The sequence below is a fragment of the Microtus oregoni genome, unplaced genomic scaffold (genome assembly GCF_018167655.1).
Source record: "Microtus oregoni isolate MIOR12 unplaced genomic scaffold, Mior012 000003F_ref0000135, whole genome shotgun sequence".
Lineage (NCBI taxonomy): Eukaryota > Metazoa > Chordata > Mammalia > Rodentia > Cricetidae > Microtus > Microtus oregoni.
The window spans coordinates 62,374,212-62,397,157 of NW_024543062.1; the positions used below are offsets into that span (position 1 = coordinate 62,374,212).

The 22,946-nt window shown below is 46.1% G+C and overlaps 1 protein-coding gene across 1 annotated transcript in view; it reads left to right on the top strand.

Moving 5' to 3' along the window:
• Positions 1–22,946, top strand: part of Lemd1 (LEM domain containing 1) — a 63,851-nt gene that overhangs the window by 30,239 nt on the left and 10,666 nt on the right. Inside the window, exons 2-4 of the mRNA XM_041649060.1 lie at positions 7,179–7,297; positions 7,910–8,032; positions 11,330–11,400. Coding sequence (XP_041504994.1) covers positions 7,216–7,297; positions 7,910–8,032; positions 11,330–11,400 — 276 coding nt within the window. The 5' untranslated portion in view covers positions 7,179–7,215. The remainder of the gene's footprint in view (positions 1–7,178; positions 7,298–7,909; positions 8,033–11,329; positions 11,401–22,946) is intronic.

The following is a 22,946-nucleotide window of genomic DNA, read 5'->3' on the forward strand; positions in this document are numbered from 1 at the left end:
GGCGTAGTATTGAGCTGCCTTCCAAATTCGCATCTCTGTACCCAGAGATCAGTGCAGCTCTCAGACATCATCAGAGAAGTCTCTGTGCAGTGGGTGGTGGCTAGCAGAAGCTCACAGCTGGTCGAAGGGTAGGAAGTGTCTGTGGAGTATTCCGTCACAAACGGGGCATCTAAATCATACTCCTTTCCCCCAAAGCTCAGGGTTCATTGTGGAAGAGGGACCAGAAAGATTCTAAGAGAGAGACACTGGGGAGGACCAGAAAAACAAAAGCAAAAGCATACAAACAAACAAAAATCAGTGTGCTTTAGACAGAATGGGACCATTGTATTCATGAACACAGCAGCTGCCAAGATTAATCAATATTCCAACATAGAGGCTCCCAAGCCCCACCCCCAGCTGAGGAACTATATTGTCACTGGGTGACTTCTGGAGGAGAGGCCAGTTTTCTTTTCTTTTTCTTCTTCTTTTTGTTTGTTTTGTTTTTGTATGTGCATAACCTTGGAGCCTGTCCTTGAACACACTCTGTAGACCAGGCTGGCATCTAACTCACTGAGATCCACCAGCCTCTTCTGGGATTAAAGGCATGTACACCGCCACCGTTCAGCAAGGCCAGTTTTCTTTAAGAGTGTGGCCCCCTAATAGGTCAACCATGCTCTAGTGCTTGGCCCCACCCTATGATTACATGGGTAACACACTTTAGACCCAGTGGGTTTAAAAAAAAAAAAGGGATAGGAAGGAGTGGAGAGTGGAGGGGTGGGGAGTAGATCTAGGAGGAACTGGGGGAGAATATGATCAAATCTATTGTATGCTTATATGACGTTCACAAGGAATTAATAAAAATATATTCAAAAGAACACAATTTTTGTAGAGTCCCACAAGCAAAGCAATGACAGTGGAGTTCCTGGGGCTGGCTACCTTTCTGTGTCCCCACTGCCTTTCAGTCATCTCTGATGACTCCTTGGGTTAGTGAACCCTCGCGTGAAAAGCACTAGGAAAAAGCCGGGTGCTGTGGCATGCTCCTGTAATCCCAGCACCCGGAAGGCAGAGGCAAGAGGCCTCTGAGTTCCAGGACAGCCAGGGTTACCCTCAGAGGGGAGAAGAGAACACCAAATCTTCTAGGACTGGAGTTACAGATGTTTGTGAATCTCCATGTTGATGATGATCACCCCCCCCCCCATCCTCTTTAAGAGCAGCCAGTACTATTAACCGCTGAGCGGGCTCTGTAGGTCCTGCACTTACTTACTTTCTTTCTTTCTTTCTTTCTTTCTTTCTTTCTTTCTTTTTTATATTTATTTATTATATATACAATATTCTGTCTGTGTGTATGCCTGCAGGCCAGAAGAGGGCACCAGATCCCATTACAGATGGTTGTGAGCCACCATGTGGTTTGTTGGGAATTGAACTCAGGACCTTTGAAAGAGCAGGCAATGCTCTTAACCACTAAGCCATCTCTCCAGCCCCCTGCAATGCTTTCTTTCTTTCTTTCTTTCTTTCTTTCTTTTTTTTTTTTTTTTTGGTTTTTAAGACAGGGTTTCTCCGTAGCATTTTGGTTCCTGTCCTGGAACTAGCTCTTTTAGACCAGGCTGGTCTCGAACTCACAGAGATCCGCCTGCCTCTGCCTCCCGAGTGCTGGGATTAAAGGCGTGCGCCACTACCGCCCGGCTCTGCACATGCTTTCTTAAAAGCACATTTGCTGTTGTGTTTATGCAGTGGCCTTTAAGTGACTTTTTCTTTTGTTTCACATGTATTTGTTGGGATTTCCCCCCTCTCCCCATATTTCTTAGTGAAATGTCCTCTCCCGGCCTTCTCCATTCTGGTCCGCCATGTTTTTATTCCTTTTCCCTGGTCCAGATAGCTCCCTGGGAGCAGAGACTCCACCTTACTCCCCATCTCACCTTCTACACCATCATGCCAGGTGCTTAGGCTGCCTGCGGGCAGGAGTGTGTCACCATAGAGGCCCCTGCCACCACACAGTCCCTCCAGCAGTCTCCTGGTCTGATCCAAGATGAAGTTCTGTGGCATCAACCCCTCCTCCCGCACTCCTCTGTCCAGCTGACGGGGCTCCAAGGCTATTCAATAATTTTAATATCAGCCTAAGAAAGACTAATTAGGAAGGCACATTTTTAAAAGGTGCCATTAATCCCAGAGACAAACAAGAGAGACTGTGGATTATCTGTGTCACTGTAACCTTCAGGTAGGGTGTAGACTCGTGCAGATTTACTTTTGAGGAGTAGGCCTGTCTGAACGCACTGAGTGTACGCCCTCCTGAGACAAGGGACAGGAAGAAGTGGAGCCTCTCTGAGGGAGCAGAAGAGACGTCCGTGCGGGTGTCCTTTCCGGGCTGCTGTGTAGCCCCTCAGGTAGCTTCTAGACTTTTTCAGCCGCACACCCTTCACTCTTTCTCATCCTGTTTAATCTACTTGGCATGTCAGAGCACATCCCACTTAGAAACTTCTAAATGTGCCTGGGGAAAGGCCAAGCCCCTCAATGTTGCCCACAAGAACCCCACAGTTGGGCCCCACACAGTCTGGCTGGTTTTCCTTCTCACTCAGGCTCTCATGGCTGTCTCCCAAGCTCCTGTGACAAAGCAGAGTTTCTGGAAGTCTCAGGCTGAATGACACTTTGGGGGCTTTCCTGTTGACACTTACCTTCTTCTCTTTTTAATGATCTGTATTCTTCTTCTCCTAACAGAGATGCCGAGTTCTTCAATGGTACTCTTGAATTTCATTTATTTATTTATTTTTGTCTCCTTTCCCCTTCCTTGACTTAAGCCAAGCATCGCGCCGGCTCTGCTACCAGAGACGATCGATAACTTGTTGAGAGAAATTCGTCAGTTCTAGCTTTCCAAGGTGATGACAGTGGGCTTTGCTCACTGAGACCCAAGCTCCCCCAGCCTCCACAGAGAAGTGATGGATCCAGCTAGGAATACTTGAGGGGCTGCTGTAACCCATTCCCCTGGCTGCGGCTCTGCGGCAGGTGGCTTCAGGGGACAGAGCTGAGATGGTGAATGACTCAACCTGAGACTGACAGCTGCTGCTCTCTGCCTCAGCTGATTTTCCCTTTTGCAAACGGTTATTGGCAATTGAAACTGCAAATCTACTTGCTGCTCCCCTACGTAAATTACATTTACATTTAAATTGTGTATTCTTCCCAAGGAGGAGGGGAGTAAATAAGCGGCAGATTAGGCTTGAGGAGAGGAAATTGTGCCCCATATCAAATCTGAGACTGAAGTGACATCTGGCTTTTACTATTTCCATTATTTTGGTTTAATAACAGCATGTGGCATTAAGGGAGGAGAAAATTGGATCTACATTTTAATAAAAGGAGGAAACTCAGGATTTAGATACCTTATCGAATTGAATACCTAGTCGATTGGCAATTAAACTCGCCTCAAAAAATGGGATAAAATGTCGTCATAGCTATGGAGAGAATGAAAACAAAACAAGCCAGTGCCCAGAACCACACGGCTAAGACTGACAGGAAGGCTGGGCGCATTGGCACCAACTGTTTCAGGACTTCACTGGGCATGGGGATTCTCAGACGGAGCAGGGCTGACAATGGCACCATGCATATGAATGGGGGGGAGCTTCAAGAGCATGGTCTGTCTGAAGACAAGCACACAAAACAGGGAGCTCACGCCAGAGATGTTTGGAGTCGGCTGAGTTTAATCCTGTGGGTTTCCAATTCCGGGGGTCTGACCACAAACATGTCTCACAAACGTCTGTCTCCTTCTAATGGTCTCGCTGTTGAAAACGGAAGCGATTCCACCTGCTGCCCGATTTTTGTTGAAAGCAATTCTGGGCCGTGTAAACAAAATGCTTCCGTATCTTAATAAGTCAAGCCTATCGTTTATTTGCTTTCATTAAAACAAATGTGTCAATTTTCCAAGTCTTTGTCTGGTGAAGTCAGTGTTTGGATGTTGATAAACGATCACATCGTGTGTTTGGAAGCTGGGGCTCTATTCAGAACGTAGGAGTCACAGTCGTCTGGGAGCACTCATGGTCTGGGAGCACTCACGGTCTGGGAGCACTCAGCCTTCCTAGCTGTCCACCCCAAGATGCTCCGCTCTTTCTCAGGGCCTAGAAAAGGCTGAAGTTATAAGACTACAATTGAAGGGTAAAGGGGGTGGATCCTCCAGGTGGAAACTCTGAGGCCAGGGCTCAGAAATAATTAAAATAATGGAAACCCATAGGATTTTCTGGGTGCCAAGTACTTTATGTGTTTTAATTCACGAAGGCATCATGCCCGTCTCATGGGGAAAGTTCCAGCTGTCATTGCCACTGCAGATAAAGGGAGACCTCAGCCATCTGCAGATGGTGAGGGATGGAGCTGGGGTTCGAGTCTAGACAGGCCGGTTCCTCTGTTTTCTTTAAACCCTTTCAGATGGCTCCCTTTTCCCTGGAGTTTAAGGAGCACACTGTGTTTTCTCAGTTACATTTTGTCTTGCATAATTGTTTTGAAAACTACAGCAGTTTTGCTTGAAAGACTCCAGCTACTAGTATGACGGCTCTTTCCCTAAAATAAAGCAACAATAAGATCTACATTTTGCAATGTAATGATATGGCTCAGCTGCCTTGCGGGGATCCGGAGAATGGAATGAGACATGAACGTGTTTTAAAGAGGTCTAAACCATGAGACTTCGATACGCTCAGAACATACCCTCCATCCCCAGTCTTCTTTTTTCTTTCTTCTATTAAAAAAAAAAAAGCTCTATTGCATATGTATGTGTGATATGTTTGGACAGTCGCATGTGGTGTGGAGGTTGGAGGATGGGCAATTTCCAGGTGTCCTAGGAATGGAAGTCAAGCCATTAGGCTTAGTGGCAAGTGTCTTTACCTGTTGAGCCCTCTTGCCAGCTCTGATTCTTTTTTTTTTCTTTTTAAAGTTTATTTATGTATATATTTTTTAATGTTAAGAGTGCTCTGTCAGCATGTACAACTGCATGCCTCAAGGGGGCAGCAAATCCCTTTACAGATGGTTGTGAGTCACCATGTGGTTGCTGGGAATTGTACTCAGGACCTCTGGAAGAGCAGTGCTCTTAACTGCTGTGTCATCTCTCCAGCCCCTGTTTTTTGTTTGTTTTGTTTTTCAAGACAGGGTTTCTCTGTGTAGCCCTGGCTCTTTTGGAACTCACTCTGTAGACTAGGTTGACCTCGAATTCACAGAGATCCGCCTGCCTCTGCCTCCCCAGTGCTGGGCTTAAAGGCGTGCGCCACCACACCTGGCTCTCATAAAAATCCTTCATGTGGACCGATATCTCTTCCACTTTCTGGTTTCCCTGTGAGTCTTTTGATGGTGGCCCAGATGCTGGCATTTGCTTGACTTCTCATTTCTCCTCCATGTTTCTTGGCACCATTTAGTCACGTGCAGTTCCTTCCTCCTGTGCGCCAAAGTGACTGTAGCCTCTTCAGATCTTCTGCCACAGCACTCCACCTCTGAAGCTAGCCAGTGCCTCCCGCTGTTTGAACTCAGCTTAAGTCCATCATCTAATTTCCCCATCAGTGTTGCTGGGCCAGAGGGAGGTCACTGATGTCACACTGTCAGTATTGTGATTACCCTCATATCTAGCAGGCAAGGAAGGGACAGTTGTTCCTGGCAACCCTTGGGTGAGTCTCACACAGCTTAGGTAACCGACTCACTGCCTGACTGCATAGACTTCCCACAACCATGTGAAGGGGTGAGTGAATTCAGCATCCGGTTGGGTTGCATTTGCATGTTTGTCTTCCATATGTGTGTCCCCTCTAGGCAATTGTTTAATGTCACTGAAATTGATGGGAGCTCTTTGGAAGGTTATTTTTGGGAAGCCAGGGAAACAACAGACAGCTGTTCTCTGGAACAAATGTCGCCGGATGGCTTAAGTGTGCCTCCAGTCCCAAATAAATGAATAAATAATAAAAAATAAATAAAAATCTGAGCTGTGAGCCACAGTGCCCTTTGCCTTTCTAGCGTTAGACTGATTTCTGGACACAGCTTCCCAAATGCATGGAGAAGGCAGAAACTAATGTTATCCAAGCCTGCGTTTGTGAAAAGAAGCATAGTTTGAATCACAGAATTACCCAAACAAGCATTCCTGAGCACTCTGTCATGGGTCACAGTTCCCTGGCTTTTTCTAGCTTGTTTACGATGGGCTTCCTAAGTGGACATTGATTGAGCACCAATAAAGGCAAAGCCGTTTCTAAAGTGGGACGCTGTCTTTCTGTGCTGAGCACCGAGATTGCTTTCCCTGAAATATTAAAATCCTTGAGACCTGTGAGAAATGAGCCAATGTACGAGTCCCGAATGGCAAAGCCAGAGAGAAGGCTCCTCAGATGAGTGACTCCACCCTGTCCACGTCACTCCGTGGGTGATGGGGTCCGTTTGGGGAGTGGGAATCAAGAGGTAAAGGGGATATAACTAATTGACTTGAGGTTGAATAGGTTTAGACAGATCAAGACTTCACAAACCTGTTCAACTCAATCTGCCTGGAGGATTGAGCGTTGGCTTTTTCCAAATGCCAGTCCATCAGCCACAGTGTTTTCTAGCGGCTAATTAAAACCGAAAACACCGTTAGGCTGACAACATAACGGCCCTTGCCTATGGCTTCACATGGTGGAAGGAGAGAATTGTTTTCATAAGGTATCCTCCGACCTCCTGTGGGATACACCCATCTGCACAGATGCATTTGCACTTGTGCACAAAATGCATGTAAGTAGAAAATTTTGAATCCTTTAAAAACTGTGTCTCATTGTGCTCAGTGTTAAACTGCAGGAGGGAAAGCCAACTGTTGCCAGCTTGCAGTCCTTGACTGCCCTGAGCTCACGGTAGCCTCAGGAAAAGGAGGGCACTGATAAATAACTTTCTCACTCACTGAAAACAAATCTCTCACACCTCAGTCTTATTTAATTAATGGCTTATCTTCCGGGGTGGGGCACTGGAGTCCTGAGCAGAGTTCCAGGATGAAACTATTTTCCTCATTTTACCCAGGTAAGTTTTCTTACGTTAGTTGAGGAAAAACATTAGAAATCACCGATCCCTAAGAACCTCAGGTAGAGTAGAAACCTCAAGTTTTGCCTGAAGGCTGCCAATCCCAGCAGGACTCTCAGGCAGGGAGCAGCAGCGGCAATGTGTGCCTTAGCGCCTGCGCTGTGGTATTTACTGGTAACATTGTCTTAATGAATGTAATATTTTCCTGCTCCCAGGAGTCCGCTGTCAGAGAGGAGGCCAGCTTCTATCAGTATGGTGGATGTGCAGTGTCTCAGTGACTGTGAACTGCACATGCAACTGGAGAAGCTTGGATTTTCAGCGGGCCCAATACTGCGTACGTTTACAGTTCATGTTGGGGGGTATTCATTTGACAAACTACATCTGAAGTCTAAATCAGAAAAGTAGAAGAAGGAGGGACATATGCAGTAAGAGGCACTAAAAATACAAAGAGGAAAACAGGAAGCCATATGGAGAGGAGCTGGAACAGACAGCCCCAGGTCCTTACAGACTGGGAAATACAAGGCCAGGGAGGGAAATTTTTGTTTGTATTGTTTTGTTTTGTTTTTGTTTTTGTCGTTTTATTTTATTTCAACACTGAAAATCCAATTATTATATTAGTCACCTTGGGTTTTTGGATGTAGCCTGTATTTTCATTATCTCTATTCTCATGGACAACCATGTCCCGCTTGTTCTCAGGTGTCTTCAGTACCCGGTTACTGATAATCTGTATCAGTATAAGATGTATCTGTATAAGATGTATCCAGTACCTGTTGGTATAATGGGAGCAGTGATTTGAGTGGCTGGGGGGGGGGGGGTCCACCTCATTGTTGAAAGCCATAATTAGGCAATAATGTCAGGTCCTCGAAGAAAGGCCTGGGTTAGAAAATAACTTTTGAACTCTATGTATACAACACTGAACAGTTCAATTCTCCATGTTGTTTCTCAGCTTCCACCAGAAAAACGTACGAGAAAAAGTTAGTGCAATTGTTGGTCTCGCCTCCCTGTGAACAACCTGTCATGAAGAGACCCAAAAACCTACACGGATCTGACCACAGCGATGACAGTGAAGGTACCATGGTTGTGCTGCCAGATGGCAGCTTCCCATTTATTAATACCCTGTCCAGCATGGCTTACACAGTCAGTGCCGTGCGTGATGACCTGTGAAATAGCCGTGTGGCCTCTTTCTGCACAGAGCTTATGGAATAAGTCCTCAGGCTGCAGAATCCGAGCAGCAATGTCTCTTTCACACAGAAGATATGGCTGGATAAGACGTTGCGGGAAGGACTGGCCAGTGTGCAGATCCTTTACCTATCTAGAGTCAGCTTATATATATATGTGGATTCCTTAAAATTAGCTCATATATATAATGTCAGGGTTCCAGCCTCCTGTGAGGTCCTAAGATCCACTTTGTCTTAAATGGGCGCATTTCACTACGATTTTTTTTGGATTAGGTGATTTCATGCCCAGAAAGAAGGATGAATCTTGTACGTCTCTGAACTTCTCACGTACAAACTGCTGGCAGTAGTTTCAGAGAGACTGAGTGGTTGGGAAGCTGTGGTCCCTGGAATCCTTTGCCTTGTCTTCCAGTGGCCTCAGTCCCAGCAGCGTGCTGTGCAAAGCAGCGTAAATCAGACGCCCACTGTAGTTCCTGTCCCTAGGGCTCTCAAAGGATGGCCTTGGGGGGTCCCCACTGTATATCTCACAAACATTTCCTAAGAGTCCCCTATGAACCCAGAGAAACAGCACCTTATGTGGTCCACCCATGACTTCTGGCCTGGATGACCAAGCCCTTTAATCCTCACAACACTTAGCCAAAGTCAGAAAGCAGGAGTGATGTGGTGGTTTGAAAGAAAAAGGTCCCCAGTGGGAGTGGCACTATTAGAGGTGTGACCTTGTTTGAGGAAGTGTGTTACTGGGAGTGGGGTTTTAGGTCTCCTGTGTTCAAGCTATGCCCAGTGACCACAGTTCACTTCCTGTTGCCTAAGGATAGACATAGAATTCTCAGCTCCTTTTCCAGCACCAAGTCCGCCTGCATGCCCCATGTTCTACCATGATGGTAAGGAACTAAGCCTTTGAACTGTAAGCTAGTCCCAGTTAAATGGTTTCCATTATAAGAGTTGCCGTGGTCATGGTGTCTCTTCACAGCGTCAGAGCACTGACTAAGACTCTGAGGAGTGTCCCTCGGAGATGAGCATATTCTGGGATGTGACGTGACAGCCAGACCACCGAGCTTCACCACCTCTCCCTGTCTAGCCACACATAGCAGGATTTCAATGCATGTCTGAGGGTTAAGAAGGCAGAACTGGCTGTGCTGGAGGTATAGCTCAATGGAGGGCACTTGCCTAGCGTGCACAAGGCCCTAAAGACCACCCAGGCCCACCAACACATGTACACACACACACATGCACGTACACACACACACACACACACACTTGCACGCACACACATACGTGCACACACACACAGTGATGGAACTGAGACTTGAACTCAGGATTGCCTCTTAAAACAGTGCTTTCTACTTTAGCCCATACTAGAGGGACATGTTGTATTTTGGAGACTGTGTGATCTATACAAAAGGACAGTTCCCCACGCTTATTCACAGTTCAGTGATACAGGGCAAGTGCTCTCTGGGGAAAAAACCAATCTTGATATTGGATGGAAACGGAGATTTCTCCAATGGTCACAACCAGTTCATTTGGAAAGGTAACAGGATTTAAGGATAGACCTCACTGGACAGTAGGTGGGCAGTGTACAAGCAACCGTGGGACAAGTAGCCATCTCAGGCTGGGGTCTTGTCTGTTTCCTACCCTTGGAAGGAGCTTAGGGAGCTAGTCCATCCAATCAAAGCTGCCCATGAAGTTAAAGCAAAGAGCTAAGCTGTGGCCAGCTCAAGCTAGTTTGAGCCAAGGGTCCCCTTCCCTCTGCCCCTGCAGCTTCAGGACACAGCATCCATAGACATGTGTTTCTGCTGGGACTGAAGAAATGAGTTTGACTATGTTCAGCTGGGTCCACCAAATGTCAACTTCCAGGTCGGAGGTGGAGACTCTTACCTGTCTTGAAGCCCTGGCTTATCATCCACCAGTGATTGCTTCAGTCACAAAACCGGCCTGAAACTGTTTATTTAAGGTCACTTTTTTTTTTCTTTTTTGGGGGGGTTTTTTGAGACGGGTTTCTCTGTAGCTTTGGAGCCTGTCCTGGAACTAGCTCTTGTAGACCAGTCTGGCCTCAAACTCACAGAGATCCGCTTGCCTCTGCCTCCGAGTGCTGGGATTAAAGGCATGTGCCACCATCGCCCGGTTTAAGGTCACTTTTGTCACCAGAAGCCGTCTAACGCCATTGGTATGGAGGGTTTAACCCGAGTTTTCCTGGGATTATCCTGTCTCAGCCTGGACCCAGAAGGTCACAAAAGCACCTGCTGGGGTGAGGGGTGGGACTGGGGAGGAGAGCAATGGCAGGGAGCTCATTAGGTCACACAAACAACCAGTGATTAAATTGTTCTCGTTTTCGTTCATTGTTGGAACAATGGGTGGGCTCAGCTTTAATTGTCCAACTTCGTTTTCTGAGGGGGGCATGTGGGAGATAGGTTTTTAGTAGATAGCCCAAGGTCTAGAATTTGCTATATAGACCAGGATGGTCCTGGACTTGCAGTGATCCTCCTGCCTCAGCCTCACTAGTGATGGAATCATACCTGGCCACTTCTTAAATTTCTCAGTTATCTCACTTGAAGTGCCCATGTTAGCCTGATGTGGTTGGTGGAGCAGGTCAGCAATCCCATCCGTTGGGAAACTCAGACAGGGGGCCTCGGCTGGGAGGTGGAGCCTGGAATAAACAGTGAAATTCTGCGTCAAAACAGCGGAAGAAAAATAAAATGCCTCTACGAATAGCGAGACTGAATGCAACCAACACTGCATCCTCCTCACACCCCAAAGTGTCACTCTGGGAGGCCTGCTGCTGCTGACTGTCCCCTGTACTCAGAAAGCCACTGACTCGCCCTCTTCAGGGTGCTGTTCCAGACAGGAGGTGGAAAGCCCTTCCTATCCTGACATTCAGGCACACACAGCTCACAGCTGGTTTGCAGGGACAATGCTAGACTGAAAAACCACCGCCCGGAGAGCAGCCTGCTAGCTTATCTCTCAGAGGCTTGCAAACACGACAGCCATCCGCGTCCCCCAGGAGGCCTGAGCATGTTTCCCTCGGCTCCTGCAGCTCCGGAGGAAAGCTCTTTTCTCCATAAAGGACACTGTGAATTCGCTTCCGCTGGTGAAAGCACCCCATGGCTGAGAAAAAAAAAAAACAACCCACTTAGTGTTTATTTCTTCTGCTATCTTGTATGTTCTCATAGCCTGTTTTCCTTTTGCTTCCCCAGATCCAGCGGTAAATATCATTTTGAAAGGAAATTTCAATTTCTCGAAAGACAAAGGCAAGGAATGCAAAAATGTATGTGCAATTCTAATGCATGAATGCTTCTATACATGTGTAAAGTATATGTAATTCTAATGCATGAATATGTCTACATATATATGAAGTATGCACAAATCTAATGCATGAATACTTCTACATATATATGAAGTATGTACAAATCTAATGCATGAATACTTCTACATATATATGAAGTATGTACAAATCTAATGCATGAATACTTCTACATATATATGAAGTATGTACAAATCTAATGCATGAATGCTTCTGCACATATGTAAAGTATGTACAATTCTAATGCACGAATATTATATTATATGTACGGATATTAATATATGTACACATATATTAAACATAGAATTTGCATTTTCAGATATATAAAGAAGCTCACTGTATTTTGTTAGAGTACGTAAGTCCTAGTCTAAAGCTGATCTTTTAATGAAAAAATTCTGCCTTTTGAAATGGTTTTTGTGTTAGCCAAGAACCCAGTATCAATGCTCCTTTTGCCCCCTCGTGAAAGAGCCACCATGGGCTCTGCCAGCCTCACGCTTCACCTGCGCCCTTCCCGTACTGAACTCGGTTCTAGGCCCCCTGTGAACCCAGGATAGATGTGACCTCTAGTCTCCTCCCCCACTACAGAGACTGGAGGCCAAGCATGTGGACCTGGCTGTCTTAGGTGCCCTGCCCACTGCTTACTTGTGGCATGCTTTGGGGAAACCAGTCAGCTGCATCCAATGGCTCTGCCTGCCAGGTGGTTGTCAGGAGAAAGCAGACCTGGGCCATTAGCACCTAGCACAGCATGGAACTGTACTCAATGAGGAATCCTCACCCTGGCTTCTTTTGCTGCCCTCTTTTGGTGCCTCTGCTTTTTTACTTCTCAGCTTTGCCACTCCGAGGTTTTTCATCCTGACTATTGTCTTTTTTTTTTTTTTTAAGATTTATTTATTTATTATGCATACAATGTTCTGCTGGCATGTACAGGCCAGAAGGGGGCACCAGATCTCAGTACAGATGGCTGTGAGCCACCACGTGGGTGCTGAGAGTTGAACTCAGGACCTCTGGAAGAACAGCCACTGCTCTTAACCTCTGAGCCATCTCTCCAGCCCCTGACTATTGTGTTGCTCTCTTTTGCTTGAGGCCTCTAGCTCCACCCTCTCCTATCTTTATGGGGTCCCTTGTCACCTCCTCCTGTGATAACTCCTCCAAGACCCTCCTCAGGCTCTGGCCTGTGTCAGGTTGGTTGATCCGGTCTCTAAACCTCCCTCCTTCCTGCGTCTGCTCGACAAATGATCCCTCACAATCAGGAGTGTTTGGCAGGTGGGAGGGATGTGTTCATACCTTGTGACATGGCCATTCCCCTGCGGCTGCACAGGATAGACGTGAGGAACAAACACATTCACACTCCCATCCAGTCGCACAGGAGGCCTCTGCTTAACCTTGCCATCCCTGTCCAGGCTTAAGGTCCCAGACCTCTATGGAATGTCCTTTTCTCATAGCTTCTTATATATAGCAGTTTCCAAATTCTAGAGATTAGAATCTTGTTTTTAAAAGAACGTATTACAGGCAGGGCCAGGTGGTTCCTACCTTTAATCTCAGTACTCAGGAGGCTAAAGCCAGAGGATGGTGAGCTCCTTGCTAGTCTGGGCTACACAACAAGACCCCATCTCAAAAAAAAAAAAAAAAAAAAAAAACCAAACCCAAAAAACCCAACCAGCCAGCCAGCCAGCCAGCCACCTAGCCAGGCAACCTAGAAAAACCTGGGGCTGCACATGAATCTCAGAAGTGAACACTGACTAGCATATACCAGCCCTGGGATTCATCCCTGACCTCCACCATGTGGGAACCCCTCTTCCTCTGCTCATTGCTCTCCATCACCACCTGTATTGTTACTGTTTTATTTGAACAATTGTGAAATCTCCCGAGTGGTTTCTGGTCCTGACCCCCCCCCCCCGGTCCCACTGTACATCTACCATCAACCATTGGAGGCTTAGTAACACCACTCACTTGCTTTGCCCACCCTACCCCCCCCACACACACTTGGGTACTTCCTGTAGCTTTTTATCCCTGTCACCTAGTGGATGCACCTGGTGTATTTCCTGCCGCATCTCCTGAGCCTCTTGCCAGCTGGTCCTTGTGCCTGGAGTTCTTTTCATTCTTCTCATGCCCTGCTCTTTCTCTCCCCTGTTGAGATAGTGCGGTTTGGGGAGAGGTTTCAAAGGCCGCTTGCTCGTGTGAATCCCTTTGAAATGACACTTCACCCCCTTCATTAGCTGAGCCATCACAGGGCCCTGCACCTGACAGGAGCCTGGAGTGTGCTCACTAAGCCTATCACACAGTTTTAGCAACACACAGGCTAGCTGCAATTGGATTCTGGTATTTAAACTACCTGCAGAATTTAAATAAATGAAAAGAAACCCCAGGTAAACGCGACTAGAGCGGCGGGCCTCCCATTCAGAAACGGTTCAGATTTGATGAAGCGATTCTGAGCAAGCACGGCCTTTTCTGAAAGGATTTTTTAAAACGTCTAAATGGCTCACTAAAGGAATCCTTTCTATTCACCAAACCCCAGTTCCTCAGAAAACCCTTTTGTCTAGATCTTACGAAGTTGCTTGCAGTAGAAAAAGCAGCCTTCTTACTTAAAACACCTAAGAGTGGAAGGAGCAGCCAGCAGTCTTTGCTTTACATAAGCCCGAGACAAAGCCGCCTCGATATTTTCAGCTGGCAATCGAATGAAACAGAGAGTTGGTGATGGCACAGGATATTTTAATGTGAAGGATTTATATAAGCTATTTTGATTCTTCAAAAGGCCCCCACGACGTCTGTTCCACTTTCGATCTGGAAGTAAATGTAAATAAGCATTGGGTTTCCTCGCACAGGTGATGGGAAGTGTGTTCATGTAGACCCTTGTTTACGCTCTTTGGAGCTGTAGTCCGCACCAGATAATCTTGTCGGTGCCTAAGAAGGGAGGCTTACGTTTGTTCAGAACACTCTTCTGTCATTTTAGTAGGTCCCTGGTGGAGGACAGTCATCTTGCGGCTTGGACTATGACAACTGCAACACCCTACTTAACAGAGTGAACGTGTGTCTTGTCAAACCACTTATGTAGCCTGCAGATTTGGTCATTAAGACCACTCAGAAAGCCCAATGAGGGCTGGGGTGCAGTTCATGGTAAAGTAGATGCTCAGCGAAGAAGACAAGCCAGCCACGTCCCCGGGCAGAAGTTGGTAGCGCTTTCTTCAGCTAGGGACTGGACATGGCTTTTCTTTCCAGTGTTGGGTTGAGAGCCGTGTTTGCATGTATAACTCAGGCTCCCTGCCTCCTCCTTCAGAGGGATTTTACAGCTGACTGTAACAGAGCTAACAGCCTCCACTGGCAGCTTGTATAGAGTGGGAATTGAGTACGGTGCCTGTGTGATTTATCACCCCAAATAGGATGAGGAAAGAATGGGAGTTACTAGTCAGGGAGACTGGAACCTGGAACAAGAGTAAGGCAGGACTGTCTTGGTCAGAAAAGAACATGTGATCATCAGGGGTCAGTACTGCATTGGAAGGAAGTATTTGTGTGTGTACACCTCCCCTTGAGAGGGATGCTTTAGCCAAAAGTCAGAACGTAGCTGGCAGGCTGGTAGAGGGTCTTTCTCTGTCTCTGTGTGTGTGTGTGAGAGAGAGAGAGAGAGAGAGAGAGAGAGAGAGAGAGAGAGAGAGAGCTATGTTGCCCACTTAGAGGTTTCTTTGTTTCTGCCCAGAGATATAACGTGCTCTTTGTGGCCAGAACCCCAGTGTGTCTGCTATTCAGCCTGGGTGGTTTCACCTTTTCTACACATTCCACCCCAGGCTTCTCCCATGCACCCCATGCCTAGGAATCAGCTTTTCCAGTGAGTCTTCCTTAACCCTTTGTCCAAGAGCTTTCTCTCTATGTTGTGTAATGTTGCAGGTAGAAAGCTCCATCTTTGCTCTGAGCTCAATTCCAGGCATATGAAGAGGGACTTCCTGATTCCTATTGGCCTCTTTGGAGGAAACCTTGGTCCTACACTGAGGTAGATGGTCGGTCTCTCTCTCCTTTCCTATTCCATGCCTGATGTCTTGTCCCTTAGACATCACAACTTTGGGACATGGGGCTTAGGTCATATTGAGTGGGCAGCAGTTCAGAAGATAGAGCTACTAACCAGGAGCAGCCTTTCAGCCGAGTGCTACTTCTAGGCACAGGATGCTGTCTTAAATCTGCTTGAAGAAGAACATGGGTGCAGATAGAGACACAGTTTCTATTCTAAAGAAACCTTTCTGTTTTTGAGACAGGATCTCACTATACAGCCCTGGTGGGGCTGAAATTAGCTGTGTGGATTAGGCTGGCCTTGAACTCATAGAGTTCCACTTGCCTTTGCCTCCGGAGTGCAGGGATTAAAGGCGTATGCCACCATGCCCAACTTTTACAAAGCTTTAAATGTGTTCTAGATACAAAAAGACATATCAAAAAAATATGGGCGCTAGAGACAGACTTGCCAGGGTTCAATCCCAGCCCTGCCTCTCACCGGCTAAGACCTCGCCCTTGTTTGTGAGTTCACCACCTGTAAGTAGGCTAATAATGATTTCTGCCTTGTAGTGAGTTGTGGAGGTGGAGTTCAAGCATATAAATCAGACTGGGGATGCAGCTTGGAGCAGAGTAGTTATGCCGTCTAATAAAAGATACTTAGCTACAAATGAGGGCTATTGTTTTTGTTAGCAGGATTGTTCTATAAAAAGCCCGCTATTTAATTAGCTGCAATACACAGTAACACAGTGAAAAAAATAAGGTAATGGAAATAAGATCCTCAGCGCTGAGCTCAGAATGCTTCAGAATATGACTTATCAGAGTGCCTGGAGAAATATTTATATAAGTAAATGCTCAGGCATAATTAAAAACTGCTTTCTGTATGCAATGGAGACGGGCCAAACTTTTAAAGTCTAGTGTGCCGGACAGAAATCTCAAGGTCCAAATCAGGAGCAGAAGGAGAGGGAGCACGAGTAAGAAACTCAGGACCGCGAGGGGTGCACCCACACACTGAGACAATGGGGATGTTCTATCGGGAATTCACCAAGGCCAGCTGGCCTGGGTCTGAAAAAGCATGGGATAAAACCGGACTTGCTGAACATAGCGGACAATGAGGACTACTGAGAACTCAAGAACAATGGCAATGGGTTTTTGATCCTATTGCATGTACTGGCTTTGGGGGAGCCTAGGCAGTTTGCATGCTCACCTTACTAGACCTGGATGGAGGTGGGCGGTCCTTGGACTTCCCACAGGTCAGGGAACCCTGTTTGCTCTTTGAGCTGATGAGGGAGAGGGACTTGATCAGGGGAGGGGGAGGGAAATGGGAGGCGGTGGCAGGGAGGAGGCAGAAATCCTTAATAAATAAATAAATTTAAAAAAAAAATAAAGTCTAGTGTGCATGAACAAGGCATGGTGGCACACACCTGTGCACCTACTACTCAGGAGGCTGGAGTCAGAAGCGCTCCAAGTTCAAGACCAGCCTGAGCTATGTAATGAGACACTGGCTGAATGAATGAATGAATGAATGAATGAATAAATCAGCCAAAAAAGCTTACGTGCCCCCTGGTGTTGAGAACTCCTCCTCCTTAATCTTATATCTATGTCCTTTTCTATTACCTTGAATATTTTGTTTGTTTGTTTTTTCAAGACAGGGTTTCTCGGTAGCTAAGAAGGAGCCAGTCCTGGAACTCATTCTGTAGACCAGGCTGGCCTTGAACTCACAGAGGTCTGCCTACCTCTGCCTCCCAAATGCTGAAATTAAAGGCGCCTACCACCACCAGCTGGCTCTTTGAACATTTAAAATATTAAGTTACTTTGCAATAATTTTACAGCTACAGAGTGACAAGAGTTGTATGAAGAACTCTGTATTCTTTTAACAGACTCGGTAGGATACCATGTATCAGTTTTGCTGTGTAGGGGACTGTGTCTCTGAAAAACCTGTAGACAAGAAGCCTCCCGCCCTTGGGCATGCACTCTGCTGACCTCAAAGGAGCCACATTGTAACACTCCAGAGATCCACCCAGGGCCAACCCCACCTCCAATGCACCCACCCTGCCAGCTTTAGCTATTGTCTCAACAGCATCCTTTTGCTTTCTGGTCTACCGTCATTCCAGGAAGACTTCTCACATCTGGGTGTCTAGTGCCTGCAATGTCCTTCATCCTGGCACAGCAATGCTTCAGTCTCTCCCTGTAATTCACGCCCTGGCCAGTTTTAGAGATCGGTGCTTTCATTCTGTTGGGTTAGTATACTCTACTTTAATTACAGACTATTCCTGACACCGTGTGTGTGTGTGTGTGTGTGTGTGTGTGTGTGTGTGTGTGAGAGAGAGAGAGAGAGAGAGAGAGAGAGAGAGAGAGAGAGAGCGCATGTGTAAGACTGAGTGTGTGCCCATATTTCAATTCTTCAGACGGAAATGGACAATTCAGTTTGACAGCTACCTGGAGTCAGCATCAGATCCCACAGGTTGAGAGCTCAGTCTCCCAAACTGCTTTCATTGAAGGTGCCAATCCCAATTCTTGGCTCTCCCATGGACCAACTCTAAGTCTGGGTTTCTTTGACCTCTTGTTTGGGCCTGATAACGTGCGAGAAAGTCTCACAGGCCTCAGGGAGAGTGTGCTGGGTAGTTTTATGTCAACTTGACACATACTAATGTCACATAAGGGCAGGGGACCTCAATTAAGAGAATGTCTCCCTAAGACTGAGCTGTAGGCAAGCCTGTGGGGTATTTTCTTAATTAGTGATTGATGGGGGATGGCCCAGCCTATTGTGGGTTGTGCTGTCCTTGGGATGGTGGTCCTGGGCAAGCCAGGGGACTCAGTTGGCTTCACTCCCCTATGACTTCCTTAGAAGTGTAAGCCAAATTAACCCTTTCCTTCTCAATTTGCTTTTGGTCCTGGTGTTTCATCACAGCAATAGAAACCCTAAGACAATAGTTTACTTAATATGTGTTTGTACCAATACACACATGTCCCTGCTAAAGAGTGACCCTCTAGCATGTTCAACACACACTTCACCGCTGAGCTAAATCTGAAGCCTTCTTAGTATCTTGTTTTGTTTTCCAAGGTAGGGTCTCTTTGTGTAGCCCTGGCTATCCTAGAACACACTCTATAGACCAGGCTGGCCTTGAACTCACAGAGATCCGCCTGCCTCTGTCATCTTAATATCATTTTAATGCTTACTTATCCCAGATTTGGCCAGAGGAAGCTTGTGAAGATGGGAGTGGTCTGCTTTTAAAAGTCTATATCATTTCTTCAGACATTAAGAAGACATTAAGACTTACCTTGCTCTTTCCTGTCCCAGAAGTCTCTTTACTTTAGGCACTGTAGGCCAGCAGGATGGTGCTGAGAAACCAAGGCTCAGGTAGCATCACTCCCTCACCTATTCACAATGCACAGATGTATTATTCTGTATATAATGTGTGCATTTATGCATGTGTCTCTATTTATATAGGTGTGTCTGAATTAATTAATATTGGTCTCCAATTGCAGTCAGCATTTCAGTGGTCTGTTCTTTCTAGTGGGTCACTTTTCTAATCTGGATTCCATTAGCCTCTGGTTGTAGATTCCATTATCATTGATATATTTATATTTTTGCTCAATTTTCTATTTTTTTCCTATCACGGTGGTCACCTTCTCTGAATAACTCCCTTGCTGCCTTCTTGACCTCCACATGTGCCAGCACTTCCTGTGGTCCTCCCTCCCCTCCCCTAGAGCCCCTCCTGTCATGACTCCAGAGCATATACCTCCCCCAGATCCCCTGCTCTAATCTCTCAACCCCCAGGCACTCAGAACCTTCCTGCATCCTTGCTGTTCCCATCTTTTGCTCATATACCTGTGTTCCTGCTCCCTCTGTCCATTTAACATACAGTGTACATGGATACCCAGGGGAGAAAAGCCTTCCAATTCCTAGAAGTGCTAATGCTTTACCAGGTCTTTAATTGTCTGTGTCTTAATGTCTATTTTGCCTTATAAGATAGCTTCTAGACCTACAATTAGCACGTGCAGGGTTAAATGCTGCTATCAGAAGGCCCAATGAGACAAGGGAATGTGTGTTAAATGGCTTCAATTAAGTGTGTGGATCAAGAAGCACGTTCTAGAAGACCGGATGTTAAACATCTCTGTAATAGTTTGTTAATTAACTGGAAAACATTCTTATTCCCAATAGGAGCTGTATACTCTTAGCTGGGTTCACGTGAAGTGTAAATTGCATATTCTATAACTACTTAATAAGCTTTCTTTACCTTTGACATGTGCTAATGGGAGCTAACTGCCATCTTGGCAAGGAATGTGATTTCACCTCCACACCCTACCTTTAAAACACTGACCTCCCAGGCAAGGGGACCTGTGGTGTGTCGTGAGTTACCCGCTAACCTGTTGATTTCTTTCTATGTAAAAGAAACCAGTCAAGGAAACGAAATGGCAGCAGGCAGACACGGAGGAGCCAAACTCTGACTGTAAAAACTGGAAGGTGCTAATTAAGGTAAAATCACCCGTGTTCCTAAAACCCAATAGCAGTGTGTTCTACTCTAAGGGGTGTGTGACTTAGTGTGTCTTTCCAGTCCCTTCCTTCTAAGAATAGAGCCATCCTGGCTTTACTATCGTTTATCTTCATTTTATCCAAAGGAATTTCCCGCTGTTCTTCCCTTCAGGCACATGTGAGGACGGCTTCATGGGCACTAGCCGTGTCCATCATAACTCATGAGCCCAGACGTGATTTATGGAAGATAATTATTGATCTTGGAACTTCCTCCCTGAAAAGCTTCTTGGCTTTCTTTATAGATGAGGAAAAGGAAAAACTGGAAACAGAATTTTTATTTCCAATTTCTATTCAGTTCTAGTAAGTGACCAGGAGGGAAGAAAGGTGGCCTTAGTAATGAAATTGCTCCCCCTGGTGTCTGTTTTTAGGCATTGCAGGAGATGTTTGCCTGGGTAGCTAAGGCCTCTTTGCAACAGCCGATTCTTTTGATTGGTGGACCGAGGCCCTGACACACAGGTCGACAGAGCTAATATATGCAAATGAATGGATGGGATTTACACAGGTCACAGAGCTAATATATGCAAATGATGGATGGGATTTGCCTAAGTGGAGAGTAAAAAAGCCGAATCTGAGCACCTTTTGATACTTGATCATAAAATACCTTATGATTTGAAAAGTGACTCTCCATCTGTGCTCCTGGTAGCCAGGTTCCACTAAGCTGGGTGTCGTGAGTCACGCTGCAGTCTCAGCTCTTATGGGACAGAGCAGGCCTGGTTCATGTAGGCTGCTTGAGGACAGCCAGATTTACATAGGGAGACCTTGTCTCAAAACAAATCAACAACACTTCTAAATCTTCAAAATGTAGCATGGCTAGATTTAATTTGATTTTATTTTTAGGTTTTTGAGACAGGATTTCTCTGTGTATGTCTGGTTGTCCTGGAAGTGAATCTGTAGATCAAGACTGGTCTCGAACTCATAAAGATTCACATACCTCTTGTCCTTACACTTATACAAATGTTTAACCACTGAGCCTGTTCTCTAGCCTTATGTTGTTATCTTTAGCATGTATTTTAACATTTTTGCATTTAGAATCATTTTAATTAATATCCTTCAGTAAGATTTTATAATTTTCTCAATAGCTTCTCTTTGGCTAATATTATTGCCAGGTTAACTTCTTTTGTTGCTATTGAAAACAGCATCTTCTTATATTGATTTAGTTTGTGATACTGTTGTCACTGGGGGGGGGCGGAGCCAAATTTAATCCAGACTAGGCTTGAACTCAGTGTGTAGCCAAGGATGGCCTCCAACTTCTGACCCACCTGCTTCTGTCTGCTGACTCGCTGGGATTGCAGGCATTTGAACCCAGAGTTTCATGCATTCGGGGCAAAAATTCTCCTAACTGATTCGAGGCCAGCCTGGTCTACAAGAGCTAGTTCCAGGACAGGCACCAAAGCCACAGAGATACCCTGTCTCGAAAAAAAAAAAATTCTCCTAACAGAGCTACATTGACCTACTCATTCTGTTTTGTTTTGTGATTGGATCTCATCAAGTTGCCCAGGCTGGCATTGGACTTGCTCTGTAGTCCAGGCAGGTTCTGAACTTTCTTTATTTTTGTACAAATTTTTAATTAATTTATTTATGTGTATTCATGGTTTTTTTATTTATGTTTTTAATTTTATTTTAAATTTCATCCAGAGTTCTTCCTCCCATTCTTCCTTCCTTTTCCCTCTCCCCCCAGCTCCCCCATCCACTCCTCCCAGCTAGTAAGAGCTCCCATGGGAAGGCAAAAAAGTCTGGCACATTAAGTTGGGGCAGGACCAAGCCCCTGCCACCCATAGTAAGGCTGAGCATGGCATCCCACCATAGGGAATGGGCTCCAATAAGTCAGCTCATGCACCAGGGATAGATCCTGGTCCTACTGCCAAGGGCCTCAGATAGTCCAAGCTTCACCATGGTCCCCCACATATAGGAGGCCTAGTTCAGTCCCATGGAGGGTCCACAGCTGTCAGTCTAGAGTTCCTGAGTTTCCACGAGCTTAGCTAGCTGTCTCTGTAGATTTTCCCATTGTGATCTTAACCTCCTGTGTGTGCAAGGTTGTGGCTGTGTGACGTGGCACGTATGTGAAGGTCAGAGGGTCCTGGAGATTGTGTCCTCAGGCTTGGCAGAGAGTAGCTCTGCTCAGCAAGCCGTCTTACCCACTCAGCCTTTGGCCTTCCTATGCTCCTGACTCAGTCCTGGCGTCAGCACAGATGGAAGGACAGCCTGGTGTCACTAGGCCTTGCTGAGAATAATGGCTTTGAAAAAGAGGTTTTGAATTGTTCCGTGCTGTTGCATAGACAGGAAGTTTATTGCTCTTGTAAAACTGAGTTGTAATTTAATTTTTTTTTAAATTTTATTATTTTATGCTTGGCTACATGCTGACTAGTTTTATGTCAACTTGACACGAGCTATAACAACTTGTGTGGTGCTACATTGTTTGTGCTATAACAAATAAAGCTTGTCAGAAGATCAGAGTACAGAGCCAAGCCACTAGTTAGCCACAGAGGTCAGGCAATGGTGGCACACACCTTTAATCCTAGCACTCAGGAGACGAGGCAGCTGGATCTCTGTGAGTTCAAGGCCACCCTGGGCTATGTGAGATTGATCCAGTCTAAAAGAGGAACAGAGCCAGGCCGTGATGGCTCACACCTTTAATCCCAGTATTTGGGAGTCACAGACCTTTAATCCCAGCATGAAGGAGGTGGAGACAGGAAGGGATATGGCTGGGCAGAGAGAGGAGTATAAAGCGGGAGGAGATAGGAGCTCAGGGCATTCAGTTTGAGGATTCGTAGGGATAGGATCGCCCCTTTGCTCTAGAGTTATGTAGATGTAAGAACTAGTGACTGGCTGCTCTGCTTCTCTGCTCTTCCAGGAAAGCTTTATTAGTTAAAGCACAAGCAAAAGATCGCCACACATCTGAGAGGGGAGAATCTCAGTTGAGAAAATGTCTCCTTAAGATCAGGCTGTAGGCAAGTCTGTAGGGCATTGTCTTAATGATCGGTGGGGGAGGGCCCAGCCCATT